Source organism: Onychomys torridus, chromosome 8 (genome assembly GCF_903995425.1).
Source record: "Onychomys torridus chromosome 8, mOncTor1.1, whole genome shotgun sequence".
Lineage (NCBI taxonomy): Eukaryota > Metazoa > Chordata > Mammalia > Rodentia > Cricetidae > Onychomys > Onychomys torridus.
In genome coordinates, this window is record NC_050450.1 from 48,762,571 (window position 1) to 48,786,869 (window position 24,299).

General features: G+C 55.8%; 2 protein-coding genes across 6 annotated transcripts in view; one reads left to right on the forward strand and one right to left on the reverse strand.

The window, feature by feature from the left end:
- On the forward strand, window positions 1–14,908 carry Llgl1 (LLGL scribble cell polarity complex component 1). 4 transcript variants are annotated; one of them, XM_036196582.1, is made up of 22 exons: window positions 1–274; window positions 3,111–3,208; window positions 4,991–5,072; window positions 5,173–5,303; window positions 6,258–6,413; window positions 6,495–6,657; window positions 6,744–6,876; window positions 7,051–7,105; window positions 7,260–7,414; window positions 7,489–7,712; window positions 7,851–7,918; window positions 8,820–8,973; window positions 9,058–9,162; window positions 9,677–9,969; window positions 10,240–10,387; window positions 10,538–10,691; window positions 11,975–12,270; window positions 12,739–13,003; window positions 13,134–13,248; window positions 13,367–13,473; window positions 13,668–13,791; window positions 13,881–14,908. In XM_036196582.1, exons 1-22 carry the CDS (start codon window positions 194–196, stop codon window positions 13,957–13,959), a joined length of 3,186 nt encoding a protein of 1,061 aa, XP_036052475.1. In that variant the 5' UTR covers window positions 1–193; the 3' UTR covers window positions 13,960–14,908. The 4 variants fall into 4 exon arrangements, with proteins under 4 accessions (XP_036052475.1, XP_036052473.1, XP_036052474.1 ...); XM_036196580.1 differs by having other exon boundaries at window positions 2–274; window positions 6,741–6,876; XM_036196581.1 differs by having other exon boundaries at window positions 2–274; window positions 6,741–6,876; window positions 13,671–13,791.
- Window positions 14,893–24,299, reverse strand: part of Flii (FLII actin remodeling protein) — a 14,100-nt gene continuing 4,693 nt past the window's right edge. The window contains exons 6-30 of one of the 2 annotated variants that reach the window (XM_036196579.1): window positions 24,071–24,232; window positions 23,778–23,881; window positions 23,175–23,350; window positions 22,939–23,096; window positions 22,114–22,198; window positions 21,685–21,832; window positions 21,453–21,586; window positions 21,074–21,286; window positions 20,724–20,903; window positions 20,036–20,118; window positions 19,843–19,917; window positions 19,582–19,665; window positions 19,322–19,493; window positions 18,018–18,122; window positions 17,712–17,903; window positions 17,219–17,407; window positions 16,988–17,127; window positions 16,677–16,911; window positions 16,403–16,557; window positions 16,267–16,327; window positions 16,060–16,188; window positions 15,883–15,989; window positions 15,609–15,714; window positions 15,347–15,412; window positions 14,893–15,208 (exon numbers count right to left, since the gene is read on the reverse strand). In XM_036196579.1, coding sequence (XP_036052472.1) covers window positions 15,074–15,208; window positions 15,347–15,412; window positions 15,609–15,714; window positions 15,883–15,989; window positions 16,060–16,188; window positions 16,267–16,327; window positions 16,403–16,557; window positions 16,677–16,911; window positions 16,988–17,127; window positions 17,219–17,407; window positions 17,712–17,903; window positions 18,018–18,122; window positions 19,322–19,493; window positions 19,582–19,665; window positions 19,843–19,917; window positions 20,036–20,118; window positions 20,724–20,903; window positions 21,074–21,286; window positions 21,453–21,586; window positions 21,685–21,832; window positions 22,114–22,198; window positions 22,939–23,096; window positions 23,175–23,350; window positions 23,778–23,881; window positions 24,071–24,232 — 3,394 coding nt within the window. In that variant the 3' untranslated portion in view covers window positions 14,893–15,073. Of the gene's footprint in view, window positions 15,209–15,346; window positions 15,413–15,608; window positions 15,715–15,882; window positions 15,990–16,059; window positions 16,189–16,266; window positions 16,328–16,402; window positions 16,558–16,676; window positions 16,912–16,987; window positions 17,128–17,218; window positions 17,408–17,711; window positions 17,904–18,017; window positions 18,123–19,321; window positions 19,494–19,581; window positions 19,666–19,842; window positions 19,918–20,035; window positions 20,119–20,723; window positions 20,904–21,073; window positions 21,287–21,452; window positions 21,590–21,684; window positions 21,833–22,113; window positions 22,199–22,938; window positions 23,097–23,174; window positions 23,351–23,777; window positions 23,882–24,070; window positions 24,233–24,299 lie in introns of both variants that reach the window. The other variant, XM_036196578.1, reaches the window with a different exon arrangement.

Consider the following 24,299-nt stretch of genomic DNA (forward strand, 5'->3'; position numbering starts at 1 on the left):
GCCCGGCGAGCCCGGGGGCCCGGTCCTTGCCCATTGTCTGGCGAGCAAGGGGCGGCGCGGTACGGCGGGCACGCTCACGTCGTGGGTCGGGCGGGCGTCGGTGGCGTCCCGCGCCTCCGTGCAGGCCCCGCCCCGCGCCTCAGGACCGGCGGGGCCGGGCGCATCCCGCGGGGGTGGCGGCGGCGGGCACAAGATGATGAAGTTTCGGTTCCGGCGGCAGGGCGCCGACCCGCAGCGCGAGAAGCTCAAGCAGGAGCTCTTCGCTTTCCACAAGGTGCGGCGGCGGCGGCGGCGGGGGCGGCGGCGGCCCGGGCGGGCCACGTCGGGCCGCCTCTGCCCTGTGAGCGCCGCGATGCTCGGGCGTGCCTGGCCGGGGTCTCGAGCTGTGCCCCGCGCCGCGCCGTGTTCTTTCTGGCTCCTCTTGTTGCTCTGCCCCTGGGTCTCTGAACCCCTGGTGTCTCTCCGGGGTGTCCCTTGGGCTCAGTGGGGTCCCCCACCTATCTGCCTTTCACTCTTGGTCTCTTATCTTTCATCTTTTGGTGTGTGGCCCTGCTCGGCCGAGGGGCACCCAGGGCCAGGTTTTGTTTTTCTTTAACTCCCGGGCGGGCGAGAGTAGGAGAAGTGGGGGGTGGGGCTGGGAAATCCCAGTGCGGCGCCTCCACCCCTCTCCCCACGCTCGACCCTGCCTTGGGGTTCTAAGTCCAGGGGCTGTGCCGGTCTATGTGCCCAGTTGCATTTCAAACCGTGGTTCCTCAGTTTCCCCCGCCATGAAATGAGGCCAGTTTCCTCTTTGTGGATTCTGGATCTCTCTGCAACCGGGCCGGCCTGACCTTACTAAAGTTGGAAAGACGTGAGGCAGAAGGGGCCCCCGGGAAAGGCCGCAGTCCCCACCTCCCTGGCACTGACCAGTATAGAGCCCTGCAAGATTGCTTCTGATCTGGAGTGATGGGGCTCGGGTTGGATGTTACTTTTATCGCAGAGCTTGTGCGTACCCCCGCCATTGAGGATTCGATTTCTCATTTCCTTTACACACGTGAAAAAATTGAGGTTCAGTAAAGGAGTGGGCCGCTTCTTGCCTTGCTGTGTGATCACAATGGAGTAGGAGCCTGGAGTTTGGAAGTAGCTACTACCGACCTGAGCAGAGCTTAGGGACCTTGGACTTCCCTTAGATAGGTTTCAGGGGAGTTCCTGCCGTGGCTCAGTTCTTCCTGTTGAGGTCCCAGGCAGCACTGATGGGGCTGCCAGGATTCACAGACACAGTGACTGAAAGCCTGCCAAGGACCTGGGAGGAGAGGTTCCCCAGCTGTGAGCCTCTGCCTTTCCTGGTGTGACCATGAGGGTGAGCCCCCGAAGCAAGAAGAAGGATGGGTCTTAGCCAGTGAATGGAGGTGTGTAGGGGACCTGCACAGATGGGGTGAGGCTCTGAATCAGCTTGGCTCACCCCGGCTGGCGCTGCCGTGGCAGGAGTTGAGGGTGAGGCACAATTTGAGTGGGCAGCAGTGATGGGAGATAGGCAAAGGGTTTAGTTGCCAAAGTGGCTGTTAGGTCCCTAGGAAATAGGCCCCAGATTCTTAAGTTTGGGGTTGTGGTCCAAGGGGGAACATGGACTTTTTCCTGGGTGTTGGGTTCAAATCCAGCTCAGACCACAAGTTGCCTGTAGAATGTGCATCTCATGCTAGTTTAATTTGCCTCTTTGGGGCGATGGACACAGTGGAATCCAAAAGGGGTAACTCTTCATTGAAAGGGTGGTTTAGTCATTGGGAAGAGGATGAGAACAAAAAGCCAAAACAGAGAAGTAAAATACAGATTAGTTCACGGGGTTGGCTAATGCTGTGGATAAAATATGGTGTGATGAGGACTGGGATGATGATGTAGGCAGGATCAGCTAGGGAGGCCTTTTGGAGCTGGCCATTTGGGAGTGCCAGGTAAAGCACAGTGTGACGGGGGAGGGGCAGGGGAGTGTTAGGCGGCAAAGCCCTAGCAAGTGCTGCCTAGCAAAAGAGCAAAGAGCTTTGGGGTAGGAGTCAGCTGAACTGAGGTGCCCAGAGAGGCGCCACAGGATGAGGACTTGGCTTTCTTTGGCTGTGGATCAGCGGGGAGCTCCTGGAGGGCCCCAAGTGGAGGAGGTAGTGATGGCTGGCTGGTTTTCCTAGGTGCCTTAGTGAGCACTGGTCCAAGCAAGCAGTGAGTAGGCCTGAAGCGGGGTGTGAGAAGGATGACTTCTTTGTGTCTTAAAGGTAAGACAGTAGGGCTCAGGAACTGATCGGATGTGAGGTGCAAAGGACAGACACTAGATAAGGGATCTAGTCTCTCTTCCACAAGATGAGCCTGATGGTGCCTACTCAGGACAGTGGGGACTTGCCATACTGCCATGCCCTAGTGTCTCTGGACACTAGCCTGCAAGCCTGAGGCCAGCTAAAGGAGGTCAGACTCAGACAGGGCATGGCAAGTGCTTGTGGGGAAGGGAATTCCCTGACCAACAGGGCTGGTTGGTGGCCCTGCTCTCTTGGATGGGCTCCGCTGTCACTGCCAAGTGGAAGCAGGGTGGATGGAGTACTGTGATCAGCCCAAGACTGCATAGTTAGGCCCTGCCCCACAGCTATGCAGATGGCTGTCCCCATGTGGATGACCTCTTTTATTTATGTATTTATTTTCGTGTCGGCATCTCACTGTGTGGCCCATGCTATCTTCTAGCTGAGGATCTTCCTGGCTCAGCCTTCCAAATGCTGAGATTATAGCCGTGTGCTGCCAGGCCATATTTGACATCTCTTGAGGGTATTCATGTCCCAGCCACACTTGGGCATGAGTGGAAGCTGCTTGATTGGTGGGCCAGTGGGAGGAAGCATACCAAAGGACGGAATAGGTAGTGAAGCTTAGTGTGTAGGGAAGGGCACTGGACCTGGCCTCACAAAGAGCAGAGAAGCAGGTAGGGAGCATCAGCATCAACACCAACAGTGCTCAGGACCCCAGACGCTATCCCCACTTCTGATGGCCCTGGGATGCTTGTTCTCTGGCTCTCTCCATGTTGGGAGGCGGACAGTACCTTCAGGGCCAAGTGGAAGCAGAAGTCCCAGGGTGTTTTACCCATGTAGTCCTCTCCTCCCTCACAGACCGTGGAGCATGGCTTCCCCAACCAGCCCAGCGCCTTGGCCTTCGACCCTGAGCTTCGCATCATGGCCATCGGCACCAGGTCTGGGGCTGTCAAGATGTATCCTTTGCCACTGTGGTGCTTGGGGATTGTGAGGATGTGCCACCCACTTCATGCTGGGATCCTGGCATGGCAGGTGCTTCCTGGAGACAGCCTGAAGAGGTTGGCTGTGCCTGTGGTGATTCCTTTCAGAAATGATAAGTCTTTTTGTTTGGAGATGGGTGATTGGAGGGGGTCCCTTGCTGTCTTAGATGACTCTACCATCATCTTGGCAGCTGTGACTGGGGTATTTAGGGGTGGCCTGTGGGCCTGATGAGAGGTGAGCATGTGCACACATACACAGATACACACAAATATGGAGATGCATGTGCTCAACCCAGGGGGTGAAGGCAGTGCCAGGCTCAGCATGGTGAGTGCAACACTGCCCCCATCTGGACCCTGCTGCCATACAATGGACTGAGTAAGCTGTACAAAGCAGGCATTTTCCTGCAGTCCAGGGTGGGGGTGGGGCAACAGGCTGCTGAATGTCTCCTTACTCACCCTGGAAATACCACCCTAACCTGCCTTCAAGAAAACTGAGGTGCAGAGTCTGACTTAAAAGTTGCTTGGTGAAGGTGCCTACCCTCCCTCTCCTCACCCAGAGCTTAGGGGCACTAGTCAGGTTGGGGTGGGAATATGGCCCGAGGTTTCTGAGCCGATAGCTTGTGTTAGGGAATGTGGATGGATGGGGATGTCCTTCCCTCTGTTGGGGGCCATTGGGTGTCTGTTGGGACAGTGGCCAGGCCTCCACTCAGCTTGCCACTCCAAGCCCCTGTTGGTGCTGTGTCCCCACTACACTTGTGTTGCTGCAGCTTTGAACTGTGACCACTGGTGTTGGAGGTGTCCACCTCCGAGTCACCCACAGTCTTGGCTGCCAGGTGTTTGGAGCTGCCCTGGTGGGAATTGGTTCCTCGTGCTAGTACAGATGACGGACGGGGCCAAAGCCTAGATCCCCCCTTCTCTTCCCTCTTTCCTTTAAATTCCCACAGCCTTGAGCTCCTGAAGTTGGGAAACTGAGGCTGGAAAGTGCCACGCTTGGTCTCTGAAGCCTCCCCTCCCCCTGCAGGGCAGGCCCCATCTCCTGGGAGACCCTGCTTCCCGCCAGCCGCCCCTGCCAGCTGCCCCTGCCCTCTCTTTGTCCTCCTTGCCAAGCTCTGCAGGGAGTCCCAGCTCGATATCCAGGCAACAACGCCTGGCTTGTCACTAGGACAACGTCACTGACCCATCTCTTAGTCCGCTTGGGCCCCTTCGGGCTTTGTTGGCCGCCATCAATCCTGGAGTTGTGGGTCTCGGGACACTTGTTCATGCAGGTCACCTGTCTTCTGGTCTGTGTTTGTCTGTAAAGTGGGCAGTGGAAGCTGTTGGCTCTCCGCTCTGGAGGGAGCTGGGGGTTCTTGCCCACAGCTGGAGTTGGCTTGATCTGGTGCTGCTGTGTTCTGGCTAGACCTCTTGGGCCGCTGCTGCAAGGCACTTGGTCTGTGCAGTTGTGTCAGAGGCCTCATTTGTACCATGCTGGAGCCACGGTGCTGAGCAGGTTTTTATTCTTATTCCATCTGCACCAGCTTTGTGCATTTGAGTCATTAGCCTGCTGGAGAGATGAGGGCTGGAATGATCTACGGTAGCACCCTACTTGGGGGGCTGTGTGGAGTCTGTGGGTAACTTGAGGGTGCAGGAGCAGAGTTACTTCAGGAAGGGGCCTCATCAGGAGACCGCTGGACTTGTGGATGGAGAGGTCTTGGGAAAGGCCTGTCTGAACTGTCCTGGCTTGGCTTGCACGTGTTTGTCCTTGACAAGTCATCTCAGCTATGGTGCACCTGGTGTGGAATTTACAGGTCTGCATCGGGATGCAGCCACCGTCACCCAGATGCATTTCCTGCCTGGTCAGGTGAACATCTGCCTTTCTCCACCAGCCCCAGGTGGTCCCCATCCCTGTGCCCTCCTCCTCTCCAGACCAGCCCCATTTTGTTCTCTGTTCCCCCCATCAGGGCCGCCTCCTGACCCTGCTAGATGACAGCAGCCTGCATCTGTGGGAGATCATCCATCATAATGGCTGTGCCCACCTAGAAGAAGGGCTTAGCTTCCAGCCACCCAGCCGGCCCAGTTTTGACAATGCCAGGTACTGGACGACCAGGCTGGGTCTAGCCACTGGGCAGGGGTATTGGAGAGGCCCTATGAGCCTGCTCTGCTGAGGCAGGGCAGAGATAGTCAGTTTATGGTTCACGGTGGGGTGTGTGGAGCCCTGCCTGGGTAGAGCCTTGCTTGACAGCCATGTCCTTTGAAGTTAGGGTTAGAGGTATGGCTAGCTGAGTCTGAGGCCAGTAGGCAGGGTCTGTGCTTCCAGCTGTAGGGGTCCCAGTGAATAAATATGCTATAACCCAACTCCTTAGACCTGCAACCTGGCACTGTGCTCTCTAGGGGTTTGGGACAGTTTTGTGCCAAGATGACATCAGCAGTCTCAGGCTAGCCCTGAATTTTCAGTGATCTCCCAAGTGGTATTACAGGTGTGTGCCAGCATGTCTGGCCTTTTTGCTGGTTTCCTGAGTTGGGATGGGAGATAGGCTACTGGTACATTGGCACACAGCAGGTTGATAGTTAGAGAGTTCTCCGGGATGAGCTTGGTGAGGTTCTAGGAGGATGCTCTAGGTGTACACAGCAGGCCAGGCTGCCCAGGTAAAGGACCTTGCCCACAGGTTAGTTCCTGGGCCATCCAAGTCACTATAGGCAGGGACGGTTTGGGCTCCTGAAGTCTGAGATGCTTGGAAGGCTGGTGTTGGGTACCCTGACTGGGGTAGTGCTCTGATTCTGCCTGAGAGAGCCAGAGTGGTAAGAGAACCTGTGAGTCCTTTGAGACCCAGGGAACTTATTTTTATCCCTTCCTTTGCTGGCATGCTGGGGAATAATTGAGTGGGCTAATTACACTGCACATTGCCTTCCCAGGGTGCCAGCCTATGCTGTGAACAGGCCCTGTGAGTGCAGAGGGGCACAAGAGAGGCCACAGCAAGCGCCCAGCCCATCCCGCCTTTCCCAGCAGTAGATGGGCTTGGCCTCACCCTGTCCCTCTTTCCTGCAGCGCCCCTGCCAGCCTTACCCGCGTCACCGTGGTCCTGCTGGTAGCTGGCAACACAGCGGCCCTGGGAACTGAGAGTGGCGGCATTTTTTTCCTGGATGTTGCCACTCTGACCCTGCTTGAGGGGCAGACTATCAGCCCAGATGAGGTTCTGCGCAGGTGAGCAGCAGGTGAGCAGCAGGCAGGAGGAAGCTCCCATTTCTGGGAAGTTCTCCTGACTCTCTGGGGCACTCTCTGCAGTGTGCCAGATGACTACCGGTGTGGGAAGGCTCTGGGCCCTGTGGAGTCACTCCAGGGACATCTGCAAGACCCCACCAAAATCCTCATAGGCTACAGTCGGGGCTTATTGGTCATCTGGAGCCAGGCCACACAGTGTGTGGACCACATTTTCCTGGGTAACCAGGTAAGCGAGTGAAGCCTGCATGCTCCTCATTCTGGGCCCTTGTACACACCTGTTGGCTCATGCCATCCTATCCTCATCCGTAGCAGCTGGAGAGCCTGTGTTGGGGGCGTGGTGGCAGCACCGTTATCAGCTCACACAGTGATGGCAGCTATGCCATCTGGTCCACAGACACTGGCAGCCCCCCAACGCTGCAGCCCACTGTAGTGACCACACCCTATGGTGAGCACTAGGGAGGCTTGAGCCAAGGGTGGGGACTGAAGGGCTCTCTGGCCTTGATGAGGGTACTGCCTAGCAAATCTACAGGAGACTGGGGGTATTGCTGGGTCTGGGCCATACCTTGGGGAGAGGCACATGGAAGAGGAATGGGAGGTCTGACGCTCTCCCCACCCCCAGGCCCCTTCCCCTGCAAGGCCATCAACAAGATTCTGTGGCGGAGCTGTGAGTCAGGGTAGGTAGAGGGGGCAGTATGGGAGGGGGCTTGTCTGGCTGGGGACTAGAGGATTAGGCTCTGGGCATATAGGGGTAAAGCCCTTACTGAGTTATCCAGCATGTGCCTGGTTCTCCAGGGGCTCCTGGTTCTCATGGCATCTTTCCATTTGCAGAGACCACTTTATCATCTTCAGTGGTGGCATGCCCCGAGCCAGCTATGGTGATCGCCATTGTGTGAGTGTACTGCGAGCAGAGACATTGGTGACCCTGGACTTCACCTCCCGTGTCATTGACTTCTTCACAGTGCACAGCACACAGCCAGAGGATGGTGTGTATTTCGCCTCCCTCATCCCAGCCAGCCCAGTGTGGCTTCAAGCTGAGCTCACTCGCCCAATCCCACAGAATTCGACAACCCTCAGGCCCTAGCTGTGCTTCTGGAGGAGGAGCTGGTGGTGCTGGACCTGCAGACACCGGGCTGGCCAGCTGTGCCTGCCCCTTACCTGGCCCCTCTGCACTCATCCGCTATCACCTGCTCTGCCCATGTTGCCAATGTCCCCAGCAAGCTGTGGGCCCGCATTGTAAGTGCTGGTGAGCGGCAGAGCCCGCAGCCCGCCTCCAGTGCCTTGGTGAGTGGAGATGTCTTGGGACTCAGGTGCTGGGGTAGAGGGCAGGGTCCAGCCCAGATGGGGAATGGGAATGTGGTAGGAGAAGGAGACGGAGACCCTAGTCTTAACTTGAGCTCCCATTTTTGTTGTCTTCCTTAGAGTTGGCCCATTACTGGGGGCCGGAACCTGGCCCAGGAACCCTCACAGCATGGGCTGCTACTGACCGGGTAAGTATGGGGTGTGGGTGCAGACAAGGTCCTGCATCTGTGAGGCCTTATTGGTTTCTTGAATGTCTCAGGTTCTTTGGGTGCTGACGTGCTTGGTGATTCAGGCCTAGTCCTAGCAAATCCAGGTTGTTCCTATAAGGAAGCCTCCCTAGATTCTGGCTCAGAGCCTTAGCTCGCACTTCCTCTTGGCCTGGGACTGAGTTCCAGCACAGCCCAGGCTCCACCCACCTGGCTTGCCATGGACTGGAAAATCTGGGTTGGCCTTTGGTGACTCCGCCAGTCAGGTGCTGGAGACCCAGGCTAGGTCTGGGCACCGGTGACTCAGGCCTTACTAAGTGCCCTGCCCCTCCCTCCTGCCTGTGTTGGGACCCTCCGGCCTCTCAAGGCCACCTCCCCTTTGCTGTTGAGAGCCTGCTGTGACCTCAGGGACGAAGGAGAGTGAAGCATCCAGGCGGCTCACTGGGGACCCCTGGGGCTCTGCAGCTGTGTCCCAAGGTTGTACTCTGGTTTTGTCTGCTCCCCTCCCTCCCTGCTTCCCCCGCTTTTGACACCCAGCCTTCCTGCTGCGCCACCTGGAAGTGCCCCTTGGGCCTCTTGCTCTTCTGGGTTTGTGGCACCTTTTGTGATCTCGGGGAACCCAGTGCTCCCCTCTGTCATCTGGTTATCCAGGTGGTCATTCCTGTACCCTCCAACTTGTTCAGAGGGCTCGGGGCGTGTGGTGAGTGTAGCCTGACATGCAGTTGGCACCAAGTACCTGTTTATACCGTGGAGCAGGTACTTGGTGCTGTACGCAATACATTCTAGTTAAGTGTTCGGCATAAGCCTATAGTGGCCACTGAAAGAATAATTGAGGGGGTGTGGATCTCCCAGTAGGGGGCTCTGACACCAACCCTCTCTACAGCCATGAGGATGGCACTGTGCGCTTCTGGGATGCCTCTGGTGTGGCGCTAAGGCCACTCTACAAACTGAGCACAGCTGGCCTCTTCCAGACGGACTGTGAACACGCTGACAGCCTGGCCCAGGCTGTGGAGGATGACTGGCCACCCTTCCGCAAGGTGCCTCTCCCCCCTTCCCCCAGGCTTGGCCTTTGAACCTGATAGGGTTCTGCCTGGTGTCATCATTCCATCTTGTCCCCTCAGGTGGGCTGTTTTGACCCCTACAGTGATGACCCCCGCCTGGGAATACAGAAGGTTGCACTTTGCAAGTACACAGCCCAGATGGTGGTGGCTGGCACTGCAGGCCAGGTGGGGTTGGTGTCCCCAGATGTGGCTATTGGGGAGGTTTTCTGCAGGAGGTGGCCCTGAAGGGTGGTGGTGAAGTAGAGAAGCTGACATGGGCTGTAGGTCAGAGAGGGAACGGAGCACCAGGAAAGGTTGGCCAGGGTGAGGACAAATGGAAACTGAGGGGTGCTCCCACTTGAGTAAGGCTAGGGGAACCCCAGAGGCCAGAGGCTGGGAGCAGGAGTCTGGGCGTGAGGTGTGCTCAGCAGAGCCTAAGGGGTTTAGTCACAGATTCCCTTTAGTGCTTGACTGTCTGCGGAGGGCTTAGTGTTTGCTCAAGGCTTAGTGGGAGACAGACGCAGGAAAGAGTCAAGGGCTCCAGGAGGGCAGGGCCAGTAGATTATGTCACCACGGTTTCTTGGCGCTCAGTGAAAGCTTTTGTATATAGTAGGTATTCAGAGGTTACTTGCTCTGGCAGTGTCTGGAGAAGGTCCAGAATGCCCCTCTTCATCTGAGTCCTCTGCCTCTTGTGGCCCAGGTGCTTGTGCTGGAGCTCAGTGATGTGCCAGCAGAACAGGCTGTCAGTGTGGCCAGTGTGGATCTCCTTCAGGATCGGGAGGGCTTCACATGGAAGGGCCATGAGCGGCTGAGCCCGCACACGGGGCTGTTGCCTTGGCCTGCCGGATTCCAGCCCCGGATGCTGGTACAGTGCCTACCACCAGCTGCTGTCACCGCTGTCACACTGCATGCTGAGTGGAGCCTTGTGGCCTTTGGCACCAGTCATGGCTTTGGCCTTTTTGACTACCAGCGCAAGAGCCCTGTGCTGGCCAGGTATGTGGTCTGAGGTGAGCAGTTAGGGACCCAAGGCCCTGATAAGATGGTCTGGTATTCAGTTCCTCTCAGAGGTTGGTGTGGCATAGGCAGGCTGATTGGGAAAGCTCTTATAATCTCCTTTCATCTGCGAGACAACTGGTCAGCCCCTCCAGCCTTAGGTCCTAGCACCAAGTTGCTCTGGTTCCCTGACCTGGGCTCTGATACCTGGCTTCAGGCTGGCAGGAGTGCAGTTTAGCTCCATAGCACGGCTGGCCCTGTCATCCCCAGGTGTACCCTTCACCCCAATGACTCTTTGGCCATGGAGGGGCCGTTGTCTCGGGTGAAATCCCTCAAGAAGTCATTGCGACAGTCATTCCGGCGCATCCGCAAGAGCCGTGTCTCAGGCAAAAAACGGGCCCCTACTGCCAGTAGCAAGGTGAGCTGGGACTGGCTCCACGCCTGTGCCCTCAGTTGCCATGCTTCCTGGTAGTTAACTGGGAAGCAGATGCTTGGATGCAATGCCTGCTGGGTACTGGGCAGAAAGGGCTCTTGAGAGAGCATACCTGAGATCCTCTGGCCCTTCCAGTTACAGGAGGCCAACGCACAGCTGGCGGAGCAGCCCTGCCCCCACGATGTGGAGATGACACCTGTGCAGCGCCGCATCGAGCCCCGGTCTGCTGACGACTCCCTTTCCGGTGTCGTGCGCTGCCTCTACTTTGCTGACACGTTCCTTCGAGATGGTGAGACCAGGGTAGGGACGGGATTGGAGAGGCTAGATGGCCTTTGTACTGGTGGGGGAAGTGGTGTTCTGAGCACCTACTGTGTGCTGAGCTATACTTTGGGATACCTTGGCCACCCGTATAGCCCAAAGGGGCATACTTTGAGGGTTTGCTGAGTGGGCTGCACAAGCCTTGTAGAGTTGAACAAGAAGCAAGGGAGTGTGGTGAGGTGGGCAGCGAGGCCAGGATGGCCGAGGCCCTGTGGTGGGCAGGTTGTAGAGGTGTGGGGGCAGATCAGGCAGGGACTCGTCATCGACTCTGGTAAAAAGTCCCCTCTGTGCCTTAGGTTTGTTGGTGGCTCTTTTGGATTTTATGTGTATAATGATAGTTTGAAACACAATAGTGTACAGTCACCCACATACTGTAGTTGCCACCCCCAGGCATCTGCTGCCATGTGTGCCCTCTCCACACCACACTTTACTCTTTTTTTTCCCCCTCTGAGACAGGGTTTCTCTGTTTAACAGTCTTGGCTGTCCTAGAACTCACTCTATAGACCAGGCTAGCCTTGAACTTATGGAGATTCATCTGCCTCTGCGTTCCAAGTACAGAGATTAAAGATGTGTGCCACCATGCCCAGCTCACACTTTACTCTTTTTTTTTTTTTTTTTTTAAGATTGTATTATTTATTTGTTATATATACAGTATTCTGCCTTGCATGTACGCCTGCATGCCAGAAGAGGGCACCAGATCTCATTATAGATGGTTGTGAGCCACGATGTGGTTGCTGGGAGTTGAACTCAGGACTTTGGGAAGAGTAGCCAGTGCTCTAAACCTCTGAGGCATCTCTCCAGCCCCACATGTTACTCTTGTATCTTTGTTTTTGTTTGTTCCTTGCTTTTTAGATAGGGTCTCACCACATAGTCCTGGCTGCCTGGAACATGCTATGTAGATCACGCTGGCCTCAACTCACAGAGCTCTGTCTCTGCCTCCTGAGTGCTGGGATTAAGGAGTGTGCTACCATGCCCAGCCTTGCAGGAGGGAGCTACATTTACTGGATTGAGTTGAGGGTGCAGCTTGATGGGTTGGTGGTATCAGGGACCACCTTGCAGATGTCCTCAAGGTGGCTTATGCCTTTGCATCAGAGCTATTCTGGTGTCTCAGACTGGTGAGTTGAGACCACACAGCAGGCGTGAGATAGGAGTGAGCATGAGTTCCTGAGATCTGGTCCCTGCACACCAGTTAGGAAATGAAGTGAGAGAATGGGGTTCCTTAGGAGGCCCTCCTCACTGCACCTGTCTCCACAGCAACCCACCACGGGCCCACCATGTGGGCAGGGACCAACTCAGGCTCCGTATTTGCCTATGCGCTGGAGGTTCCGGCAGCAACAGCAGGAGGTGAAAAGCGGCCTGAGCAGGCAGTGGAGGCTGTGCTGGGCAAGGAGGTACAGCTCATGCACCGGGCACCTGTGGTGGCCATCGCTGTGTTGGACGGTCGTGGCCGTCCACTGCCTGAGCCCTATGAGGCTTCCCGGGACCTGGCACAGGCCCCCGACATGCAAGGTGGGCATGCTGTGCTCATAGCATCTGAGGAGCAGTTCAAGGTGAGCTTCCATGGGTGATGGAGATCCATCCAGGCTCCATCTTGGACCCTTTAGAACCTCTGCTTTGCCCTTTTCCCCTGCCTGCTGAGACCTAAATCCCTCCTGTTCCTTCAAAGCCTTCAGCCAGTAGAGGCCCTTGAAGGACCTGGGTGTACCCTAGGCCTGCCAGGACCCCCTAAGGCCTTCTACTTCATGGCCTTCTCCAAGAGCCCCGTGTGAAGCCCTTGAACCCAGTCCCCAGGGACTTAGGCTGGAAGGGATACCAGGCATAGAACATATGAATATGTCTAGTTAATCGACCATGGGTAGAGATGAGGCACGCCATGAAGCCTGGGCTGAGGGGGATGGCTGGTTTGGTGTCACTTGGACATGCACGGTTGGGTTGAGGCCTGCAGGGCCAGTTGGGGGTCTGCAGCTGAGGGAGGCATGGATGGGACAAGGCCTAACTCATAGACTGTCTGTCATCAGGTGTTTACACTGCCCAAGGTGAGTGCTAAGACCAAGTTCAAGCTAACAGCCCATGAAGGCTGTCGTGTGCGGAAGGTCGCTCTGGCTACGTTTGCCAGCGTGATGTCTGAGGACTACACTGAGACCTGCCTCGCCTGCCTCACCAACTTGGGCGATGTCCACGTCTTCTCTGTGCCTGGCCTGAGGCCTCAGGTGCACTACTCCTGTATCCGGAAGGAGGACATCAGTGGCATCGCTTCCTGTGTCTTCACACGCCATGGTCAGGGTGAGGTGGGACAGTGGCTGGGAACAGATGCTGGGTAGAGCAGAAGGTGCAGGCTCTGCTGAGGAATGAGGTGGCCAAGGGCTGGGCAGGGACCAGCCCTCCTTACATGCTCCTTTTCTCCTGCTCGCAGGCTTTTACTTGATCTCCCCATCGGAATTTGAACGCTTCTCCCTCAGCGCTCGCAATATCACGGAGCCGCTCTGCTCTCTGGATATCAGCTGGCCTCGAAATGCCACCCGGCCCAGGTGTGGGAGGAGTGGGCTCCATCCACCGTGGCTCCTGCACTCCCTGGTGTTAATGCCTGTTCCTGGTTTGGGGATGGGAGGTAGCTAGTCCCCATCACACTCCCATCTGTTTCTGTAGTCTGCAAGACTCACCCAAGCTGAGCCAGGCTAATGGGACCCGAAACATCACCCTGGCCCCCGAGAGCTGTGAAGGAAGCCCTAACTCTGCCCACAGCAAGCGAGCCGGTGAGAGGTCACAGGGTTGGGGCAGACATTGGCTTGAGGGTACCTTGGGGAGAGGTCAAGACATAAGCTCAGTGCTGCTGAGCCAGGGCTGGAAGCTGCCAGCGGAGGCCAGAGTGCCCGTGTGTGCACATGCATGTCAGCTGCGGGCCAGTCTCTAGATGCAGAGAGTGGGTGCTGAGGGACGCTTCTCCCAGCAGACACCACAGAGCCACCCGAGGCCACACTCTCACCCGTGTCCATTGACTCGACAACTAGTGGGGACACCACACTGGACACAACGGGGGACGTCACAGTGGAATGTGTGAAGGATTTCCTGGGGTGAGGCCAGCTGCTCGTCCCCAAGCCTCCATCCCCAGGGCAGTTGGGGTCTTCCCGCCCCAGCCCTTCTGATTGCTGCCCCTCCCCAGCTCGCCTGAGGACTCCGAGAACCACCTTCGGAACCTGGAAGCAGATGAGGCCCGGGCCTACACCCTTCTGGTTAAATGAGGTGCTGTGAGGCAGCCACGCCTCACCATGCAGCAGCTGCTGTCCCTTGCCCCAGCTAGGGCCCTGGCAGGCCTCTGTGATGGTGTTACTCCTGGAAGCCTAGCTGCCTTCCCTAGCTGTCAGAGGCTGTCAGAGGCTGTCAGAGGGGACCCACAGTCACGATCATCACAGTTCAGTGCTAGAAAGGGGATGGATGTCCTGTCAGCCGTGAGGTCCTGGGCATTTAGAAGGCCACCTCTGACTGGGTGTAGGAACTGAGGCTCATCTGTTCAGTGTGCCCATTTCACAGGACAGTCACTGAGGCTGATAGGTCCTGTCTGTTGAGCCAGCACATGGAGCTTATGTGCCTACCATATCCTGCTATGGACCCACCCTAGCTGGAGCCTGGAGCTATCTGAACCTTGGTAGCTAGTGCCTCTGTACCCCACATTGAGCATAGATTCTCTCCTACTTGGTACCCTCCTAGATCCCCAGCAAGCCCATCTCAGGCTATCACTGAAAGAGCCTGGGTTTGCTCCCCTAGCCATCACCATCTGCTTATCCCAGCCCCACTGTCTGCCTTGCCTAGCTCCTTAACATTGAACCCACACCTGTTAACCTGTGGGATCATCTTACTGATGCTGGGCCCTAAGACGCCCCCAGCTTGAAGGGCAGTTGGAGGGCGTGTGCTAGGATCCTGTCTTGCACTCCATACTGTCCTTTATTTCTCCTCAAGCAGAGTATTTTTCTAACGCCTGGACTGCGCTGGCCAGTCATTTCTAAAGCAGTTTTGGTACATGCTCCTGGCCTGTGTGTATGCTCACGTGACTGGAAACTGCTAGGCACTGTAACTGGAGTCAGGCAGGTGTGTGCATGTGTGGGGCAGTGAGGATGGGCTTCCCTGTAGACTCCACCTTGGGCTTTTCTGTCTTTTTTTAAAAACTAGTTTTAATATTAAAAGTACTGATTTTTTAATACTGAAAATAAAAGCATTTAATATCTTTTAAACTGCGTCTGCTGCACACATGTGGACACACTGGTGGGGCTTGCAGGATGTGGGCAAGACTGGTGGGTAGCTGAAGCAGGTGCTGGGAGGCCTCTTCTTCCTCACCGAGTCTGAGGTCATAGGTACTGCCTAGGCTGGGGCTTGGCGGAAGGTGCTCCAGGCATGGAAGCAGCGGGTAAACGGCCGTTGCTCATTGCCTTTGCGGACCAGGCGCAGGCGGCGTGGCCGCTCATTTTCTTTAGAGCGGGTGTGCTGGATGTATACCTGGTAAGGAAAACAGCGGGCCTGGGTAGTCCTCCGAGTCCTGCTGGACTGCCCAGTGACCCTTCCCATGCTTCTGCCCAGGATGATGGAGGGGGCAGGTGAAGTCATCAGGCTGGCCTTAGTATGTCCCTTTCTTACCTGGCAAGCCTTCAGACTCAGTTTGATCTCCACTTGACTTGTCTGGGTCCCAACCCACATGTAGACCTGAGGATAAGGTGGAGGAAATGGTCACATGGATGTCTTGTCCTTTTTGGTGTTTTATAGTGGTAGAAATTGAATCCAGGGCCTTTGTATATGCTACTCAAATGCTCCACATGTGGCTGGTGGGAATGCTTCCCTCGGGCCCCCCTATTTCCATCTACAACTCTAGCAGGCAGGGTCTGAGGGGGGACTGACTTACTTCCTGGCCATTGTCTAGCAACATGATGTCATCATCTGCCAGGTCATCTTGGCAAAAGTCAGAGCATTTCTCAGTCACTGCGAAGTAGCCCTTCTCATTGGAGCACCTGGAGGGCAACGGTCAAGGTGAAGGTGGGTCAGAACTAAAATAGCCGGAGGGGGGCTGGGGCACCCACCCGAAGAGCCTCGTGAGCTCCAGGTACTCTACGCCATCGTGTCACAGGGCTTGTGCCCCAGTGCCTACACAGAAGCCAGAGGAGGGCTGGGGCACTCACCTGAAGAGCCTCGTGTGCTTCATGTACTCTGCGTCATCGTCATAGGGTTTCTGTGCACCAATGCCTACCCAGAAGAAGTTCTCTGGCTCCTCACCTTCGTTGATGACCTGTGGAGAGGGATGGTCAGCCAGGGCCCTCACCTGTTCCCACCTTCCTGCCTGTCCCCACTTCTGTCACCTGTTTGCTGTAGGAAGCGTCAAACATGGTGTTGAGGATGTCTTCTGCCAGCTTGGCTTCATCAGGGTCTGATGCCCGGCCTACCCAGGCATACACAATACCTTGGTTGTCCTCACTTTCAAAAGGGACCTGTGGTGTGCACAGGGGCTTGGGTCAGGTCTAGATTCTTGCCCACCACCTGCTCTGCTATCCTTCCCACAGCCTCACCTTGAGGATGAAGCAGAACTCAGAGTTGAGAAGGCTGGAGTCAGTGTTGATTTGGATACACCTAGGGAAAGGGGGGACGGATCAGCAGTGTCACCCCACCATGGAATCCTGCGCTCTCCCCAAGCCAGGTACCCACCGAGTGCAGAGGGCGCTGCCATTGGTACGGATCTGATAGAGGCTCGGCTGAAGAGTCCCCTGAACTACCTTCCTCTTGCCCCGGTGGATGATGAACTTCCTTTTAAAATGGGACAGGAACTTGGGGTTCTCCTGCTGCTGTGTCATACGTACTACCTGGGGATCAGAAACAAGTTCTGGGTAGTTCTCTAGATCCTACCTGCTCCTCAAGGGTCAAGACTCCTCAGGTCTGGTTTGCTCACGCTGCCATCCCAACCATAGGCTACGGGGCACACCTCCAGCTTGCCGGGGAAGAGGCTCTCAAACTTCTTCTGAAGGCTGAAGGTGAACGTGAGCCAGCCCATGTTGGAGGCCTCCCGGCCCTGCCAGAAGTAAACGATGCACTGGAAATCCTCCTCTGGCTGCTTCTCCTCTGCCTCGGCTACTGCTTCCGCCCCTTCCGTGCCCTCCGCCTTCCCCTCCTTGTCTTCCGCCTTCTCTTCCTCCTCATACTCCACAGGGACCCAGTACCTGTGAATCAGACAGTGGTGAGCAGGGGGTGCAGAGGAAGGGCAGAGGACAGACGGTGACAGTGGTTCTGTGGTACCTGCAGAGGAAGACATAGCAGTCCTGTGTGTAGAAGTGGCCAAACTCCTCCTCCGGCAGTCGAGTGAACTTCCTGCCTTCCAGCACGAAGCCTTCCATGCCATCCAGGTCCTCGTTCCATTCCTCCATCAGCTGCTCTGCCTGTCATCCCGTCGTCCCCAAGTGAGGTCTGAGCATCATGCCGTGCAGCACCCCCACCTCTCAGACCCCCCCCCCACAGGCTTCCCCCTACCTCAGCCAGTGCCATCGGTGGCTGCCGAGGTAGGAAAAGCGCAGTGAGGTCAGCCTTCATCTGGTCTTTCTTCTCAGTGTCACGCTTCACCTTCCCAGAGAGGCCCTGGCCCTGCAGCACGGCCTCTGCATTCCGAGTGTAGTCTACAGTCAACACGTCGTCCCAGTTTTTGAACTTGGCCTTGAACACCTGTGGAGAACAGTATAATACCGTAACTGGAGAGAGGTACAGCACAGTTAAGGTGGAGGCCGAAGGATTCAATTGAGGTTTGGAAAAGCTGGTCAAAGCTCAAGGGTGGGGTCCAAACAGGAGCTGGAGAGGACTTGGAAAGGTGGAGCGTAGCAAAAAGAAGTGGGGACAGGCTACAGAGTGGACAGTTTTGCAAAGACAGGTGGACTTGGGCCCACCTCTGCAGCACAGTAGCGCCAGTAGAGGGGTTAGGACATGGTGGGCAGTGGGAAGCAAGCCACTGGCTGTGGGTGTGGGGACACACCTGAGCCTCGGTGCCCTCCAGGCTGCGGCTGACCACTGCATGGCGCGGCCGGTGCAGCATCCCACACAGCTCCTGGCCCAGTTTCAGTGCAGCAGCACGCACTAGTCGTGGGGACTTGCGGCCAAGCCAGATGAATACATCAGACCAGCAGTCCAGGATGTACACGCACCGTGTGTCTAGTAGGCTCTGCAGCTGCAGACAGAGGTGAGAGGTCAGCACCCGGCCTACACACAGACTGGACCAGGCCCACCTCTTGCCTCCTCACCAGCCTCACTGACCCATGATGCCCACCTCCTGCCTCCTTACCAGCCTCATTCCTGGCATCAATTCCACCTTGGGCCGTTTCCTGTGTTCCACTGAGAGCTTGTAGTTGATTTGGGGAAGCTCCAGGTAGCCCAGGCCTAGGCCCACCTGGCAGGAGAAAGAGATGGGTATGGCAGACCCCACATTTGCCCTGGTTTGGGGCCTGGCTCCCCACCTTGCTATTTGGACCTGTTTCCCTCCGAACTGAACCATATTTTAAGGACTTCTTACCAGTGGAAGGATCTAGGGTTTGCTAGGCTTTTTTCTTGTATAAGGAGCAGTACCAGGTTTGCCCACACCAGGCAAATGTTCTACTACTGCAAACCAGCAGAAGACTTTAACTTTTTTTTTTTTTTTGGAGCTGAGGATCGAACCCAGGGCCTTGCGCTTGCTAGGCAAGCGCTCTACCACTGAGCTAAATCCCCAACCCCGACTTTAACTTTTTAATTACTATTTTTAAGTAGGCATGTTTTGCCTGTATGTAAATATGTGAATCACATGTATCCTTGGTGCTTATGGAAGGAAGGCAGTGTTGGATCCTGTAACCAGAGCTGCCATGTGGGTCCTGGGACTTGGATCCAGCTTCTTTGGAAGAACAAGTGCTCTTAACCACTAGACCATCTCTGCAGTCCTGGAATTGCTTGTTAGGTTTTTGTCTTTTTGAGACAGGGTTTCTCTGTGTAGCCTTGGCTATCCTGGAACTGGATTTGCAGACCAGGCTGGCCTTGAACCCACAGAGATCTGCCTGCCTCTGCCTCCCGAGTGCTGGGATTACAGGCGTGCACCGCCACTGCCCAGCTGGAAGGGCTTTTATATGCATGTTTTCCTTGCTTGCCCAATTTGGGTCCTTACTGTTGTTTCTGATTTTTTTCTTTTCTTTCTTTCTTTTTTTCCTTCGGTTTTTCAAGACAAGGTATCTCTGTGTAGTTTGGTGCCTCTCCTGGATCTCGCTCTGTAGACCAGGCTGGCCTTGGGCTCACAGAGATCTACCTGGCTCTGCCTCTCGAGTGCTGGTGGGATTAAAGGCGTGTGCTGCCGCCATCCTGCTGTTTCTGATTTCTTAACTTGTCTCTTTCCTGCTCATAAGAACTGTAGTCTCCTACCACTCATAAAACTAAGGCCAAATTCTCAGCTCTGGTACCCAGGAGCTTGTGGCCCACCTTCGAGACGAGTGTGCCAGCTCCATCCTCAAGGCTGGCTTCCAGACTGAGCTCCTTGTCCAGAAGAATGCCCTCTTCTCCCAAAGCCCATAGCACAACCGACCAACTGCAGTCAGGCTTACTCTGTACCCCAGCATCGCGACTCACCTTGTATAGCTTGGGTTGGGGTGGCCAAAAGTCATCAGGCACATGCTTCTTGATCTCAGAGGGCTCCCCACCCAGCACCTCCCAGAACTCTGGGGGCTCTTGGCCCTGCACCAGGAGTGTGATCTCGGCTTTCCCTTTCCGTTCATTCTTGTTAATTTTCTCTGCAAAGAGCCTGAGGACAGATGCAAAGCCCTCAGCAAGGCCATGTTATTCTTAGGAATACCTTCCTTCGCCTGGAACATTCCATAAGACCCACCTACCTGGCCTTGGTGGTGTTGCTCAGTGTGGCCTGGGTCCCCCGCCACACGTAGATGTCCAGTCCTCGGTCCAGGAGGAACACAAATCTGGATAGGACAGCAAGAGCTGTAATGTAACTCCCTGTGCCTGACCCGTAAGGTGGGGCTCTGGCCCTTTTTGGGTAGACCCCAGGCTTTTCTTCCAAGCTCTGAGGGGAAGTTAAGATTGCGTTTTCATAGGTGGGAAGGCAAGTACCCTACTTCCTCCCCTATCAGGGTGCTCACCTTGGATCCAGTGAGGCCCCCTTGAGGGGCACAGGCTCCAATTTGATGTTCTTCTTCCCATATACACGGTACATCCTGGGGGTCAGAGCAAGAAAGAATTGATGTGGGTGCCCAGGGCCCCCTGACCTTATCACCCTTGCCTGCACCCATTCCCAGCGGTGCAGGACAATGACACCCATCTCTCCATGCTTACCTGGTGACATAGTGTGTATCTTCCACAGTATAGAAGCCACTGGCTGTTCCGCCTTCAATGTAGGAGATGTCATTGTCAAACACCTATTGTGAGAGTATGGTTCTTCATCACTGAGTTGTTCCCTGCCCCCACCAACTACCCTGTCAGGCTTGGGAGAGTTCACACAGCTGGAGTGGGGGGTACAGACCCACAGTGATTCTGAACAGGATGGAGCACAGGGCTGAACAAAATGGTATATACAGATGGTGGGCAGTCTGAGAGGTGTTTATGGAAGCTTGCAAACCTGGGTGGCCTGGGGTAAACTCTCCAGCTGCATGCCATTTCTAAAGGTAACCCAACTGACAGAAGGGGGAAGGCCATTTTGCCAACTGGCTTTGCATTTCTTAGGCTGGGCCCTGACCTTAGCCCCAACAGCTATAGGTCCCAGCCCCATCTCTCAGCTACTTTCCTTATCCTGTCCACCAGTTCCCATGCTAATCGGCCAGCCCCTCTCCCTCAGCCATGGATTTCAGGCTCTCACTACCCGAGGCCTCCCCAGACCTCACCTTGCTGTGTGCGGTTTCTTGTTCCCACCTCTCCTCTCGGCTCCCTGCCCCACCTCTGCACATCAGGCCTACGTCCCCCTGTCCGTCCGTCCCTGTCCCTGTCCCCCCCCCCCCCCCCCCCCCCCCGTGTCTGCTGGCTGCACCTGCAGGAACTCCTCGCTTTCATCACCCATCTCCTCTCGCACAGTACGGCACTCAGCACCCAGGTAGTTGCGCAGGTTGACAGCGTGGATGGCAGAACAGGCTTTCTTGTCAAGTGTGGCCTCCCCACCAATCCAGTAGTAGATCTCCCAGTTCAGGGAGCCACTGTCATCCAGGAAGGTCTGAGGAGACCAAGGCATCAGTCCTAAGAGCCTTCATGGAATATTCATGGTTCCCCAGCCCCAGGAAAGCCACATGCATGGTGTCCATTGCCTAACTACCAAACTCAGCCTGCCACCTGCCCCTGGCCTCACTGAGCCACACCATGCAGAACACTAGGAACCAGCCCCACCTTGAGCACAATGTAGCAGTCAGCCTCGTAGAACTTGCCATGGAAGGCTTCCTCCACCAGCACAGGCACAAAGTTCTCAATTTGCCAGATGGTCAAACCAGGCAGCTGGCCCACGTCCTCCGTGAAGAACTCTGAGTAGTCAAGGCGTGGTTTCTCCAGGCCCTGGTCCCAGCGCCTCACCTTCCCCCCAGGTGCTCGGGCATCTACGCTTTCCTGGGGACATAGGAGCAGTACTTGACACTACTGAGACACTAAGGCTGGCCTTTGCCTGCCTTCACCACAGGACCTTGGCATTAATTAGCCACTCTCTCTGCTTGGGGCCCCTCTTACTCTTGGGAGGAGTCCAGACCTGCCCAGCCCCAGCCCTGAGCTGATTTACCTCTTGTTTTTTGTTTTTCTCCTGGGCAACATCTGACATGCCCTTTAGCACTTGCTTGGCCTGGTCATCCTGGGCTGAGTCCTTCCGCCTCCGTAGCCGCATCTTGCGAGCCAAGGGGTCCTTGGGCCCGCTCCCTGCTTATGGGAGGTGCAAGCATATGAGCCCTTGCAGATGGGTAAGCAGAAGTCCAGAGGAGTGCCCTTGCTCCCAGGCCAGACCACAGTCTACTCACCGGCCGCAGCAGCAGCCACCGTGGCAGGGGAGGCACCTGCCAGCCTCAGCTGGTTCTGTAGTGAGAAGTCAATGTTGTACCACTCAGCAGTTCGGTCAGCAGGTTTGGGTGGCATGACCAGGCTGGGGTTTTCTCGCACATCCAGGACCTGTGAGGTGAGCAGAGATGGTGCTGGGCTGGGCACTCAACTCCAAGCCACGTATCTGGCCTCTAACTTTGGTCTATAGCCGGGACCAGGAACTAAGTTCCTATCCTGGCCACCCTGCAGCTGCTTGTGGGGCTTCAGTGACCTTACAGTGTGCTGAGAGAAAATGCTCTCCCCAGTGGCACCTGGGCACTGCCCCTAGAAGGCTATTGCTAGATCTCACTCCAAAACACAGGCACACCCTCTGCTCCATCTCTCTTGATACCCTGTCCCCACTGCCCGACCTCAATCTCCGTCAGGAAGTGGATGGCCTCTGGGAGGGTCACCAGACGGTTCTTGTTCAGGACGAGTTTCTTCAGCTTTGGGCACCTGTAAAGACAGGGCCAGACAGAGCCTTAGGTGATATGGTGTTGCAATCAGGGCCAGGGGAAAGGGGTCTTCCCAATTCAGAGCAAGGCATCCACGTGATCCTGTTGTTGTTTTCTGGCTCTTTTGGGGGGCCCACCACCCAGTTCCCAAATCAATCAGCTTGGTTTAGTTTCTAGCCAGCTTTCCTTTACTTAATTTATCCTGTCTACCTTTTGCTTCTGGGTTTTTCCCATTCTCTTACTTCTGTAAATCTTACTCCATGGCTCGTTGTGTAGCTGGCTGACTGGCCCCTGGAGTCCTCCTCTTTCTCTGGCTACTTCTTCTCTCCTCCCAGAGTTTCCTATCTATGCTCTCTGCCTGCCGGCCCCACCTATCCTTTCTCCTGCCTCAGTATCAGCCATACAGATCTTTATCAGACCATCAGGTGTTTTAGACAGGCACAGTAACACAGCTTCAGAGTTAAACAAATGCAACATAAACAGAAGTAATATACCTTGATATAATATTCTACAACATGATCCACATGAGGGTTAGTGATTTTCAGAAAAGGATAGGAACCACAAACTTCTATGATGCTGGACCCCTCTGACCTAGACCCTAACATTATCCTCCTAAAAGGTGCTCTGGGAAACCCAAGTTGGGTGTGGGATGGGAGGGGTGCCTCATCCCTGAGGGCAGATCACTGAGCTGCAGCATCAACTCCAGCTTGAGTTCCCACCCCGGCCCAGCCTGCCCAGCACCTGCAGAGACTCTCAGGAATCAGCTCCAGGTTGTTGTTAGCAGCCATGAATTCCTCCAGGCTGCTGAGCTTGCCAATGCCAGAAGGCAGCCCGTCAAAGTCCAGCTTGTTGGAGTTCAGGTACAGCTTCTTCAGCTTGGTCAGCTTGCAAATGGCTGACTGGAGAGGCAGGACATCAGTTAGGGCAGAGCACAGCACTTCCGCCCAGCCCACCCTATGTCCCAGGCAAAGGCTCACAGGCAGGGAGGTGAGTTGGTTGCGGGACAGATTCAAGGTCTCCAGGTGCACCCACTGGTCAATGCACAGGGATAGCTCTGCAATCTGGTTGCTACTGAGGTTGAGGCGGCGCAGGCTGGGGAGGGTGTACAGGCACTCTGGTACCCTTGTCAAGTCGTTGCATGAAAGGTCCACATCTGGGGCATTGTGGGGGGCACATCAGTTAGGACCCACACAACAACCACCAGAAGAAGCAAGCCTCACTGTGAATCCCTGTTATCTATTCTAGGACCCGATGTGTGGTCTTAGGCAAACCTCTTTGACCTTTAGTTTCTATGTTTGAGAAACTCCCTCACAGAGGGGGTCTAGTGACAGAAACCCAGTGTAAACCGACCGTGGTGTATGGAACTGTAATGCCAGCACTTGAGAAGCTAAGAGAGGGGACTGCTGTGGATCCAAGGCCAACCTGTCTGCACAGTGAGTAGTAGCCAGGCCAGGCAGCCGGAGTCACACAGCAAGGCCCTACCTAAACAGCGTTTAAACAGGAACCTAGCGTATCTGTGAGAAGTGATTGAAGAGGCAGGAAGTAGACAAGCTCAACGGGGCTCCCCAGACAGTCCAGACCTGAAAGATTGCTCAAGCCCTCCAGGCTAGTGGGGAGGTTGCTCTGGGTTCGCTGAGTGTTCCGAAGGTGCAGGGTCTGCAGGGCCATCATGGCTGGGAGCTGCCTGTGAGGAAAGGAGTGGTTACCCTAAGGCAAGTCCACTCAAGGGGTATAGCTGGGGATGACGTGGACAGAAGGGCGAGACCAAAGAGTGGGGCATGATGTTCAGTAAGCACAAGCCAGTGCTGAGGCCCGAGGCCTAGGGTGGGAAGAGCCAGGACCCCTGGGCTGCAAGGAAAAGCATGGCACCTACCGGAGCTGTGCATGCAACAGCGGGTTTCCATTCAGCACCAGGGTCTGAAGGTGCACTAGGCGGCGCATTTGAGGCGGAAGGCTCTCTAGGCGGTTCTCACTGAGGTCCAGGTACAGCAAGTCCGTAAGATTGATGAACAGCTGGTTGGGGATGGAGTCGATGCTGTAGTCAGAGGGAAAGACTGAAAGTCAGCACTCCATCCCACCTGGCTCCACGGCCCACCTACTGC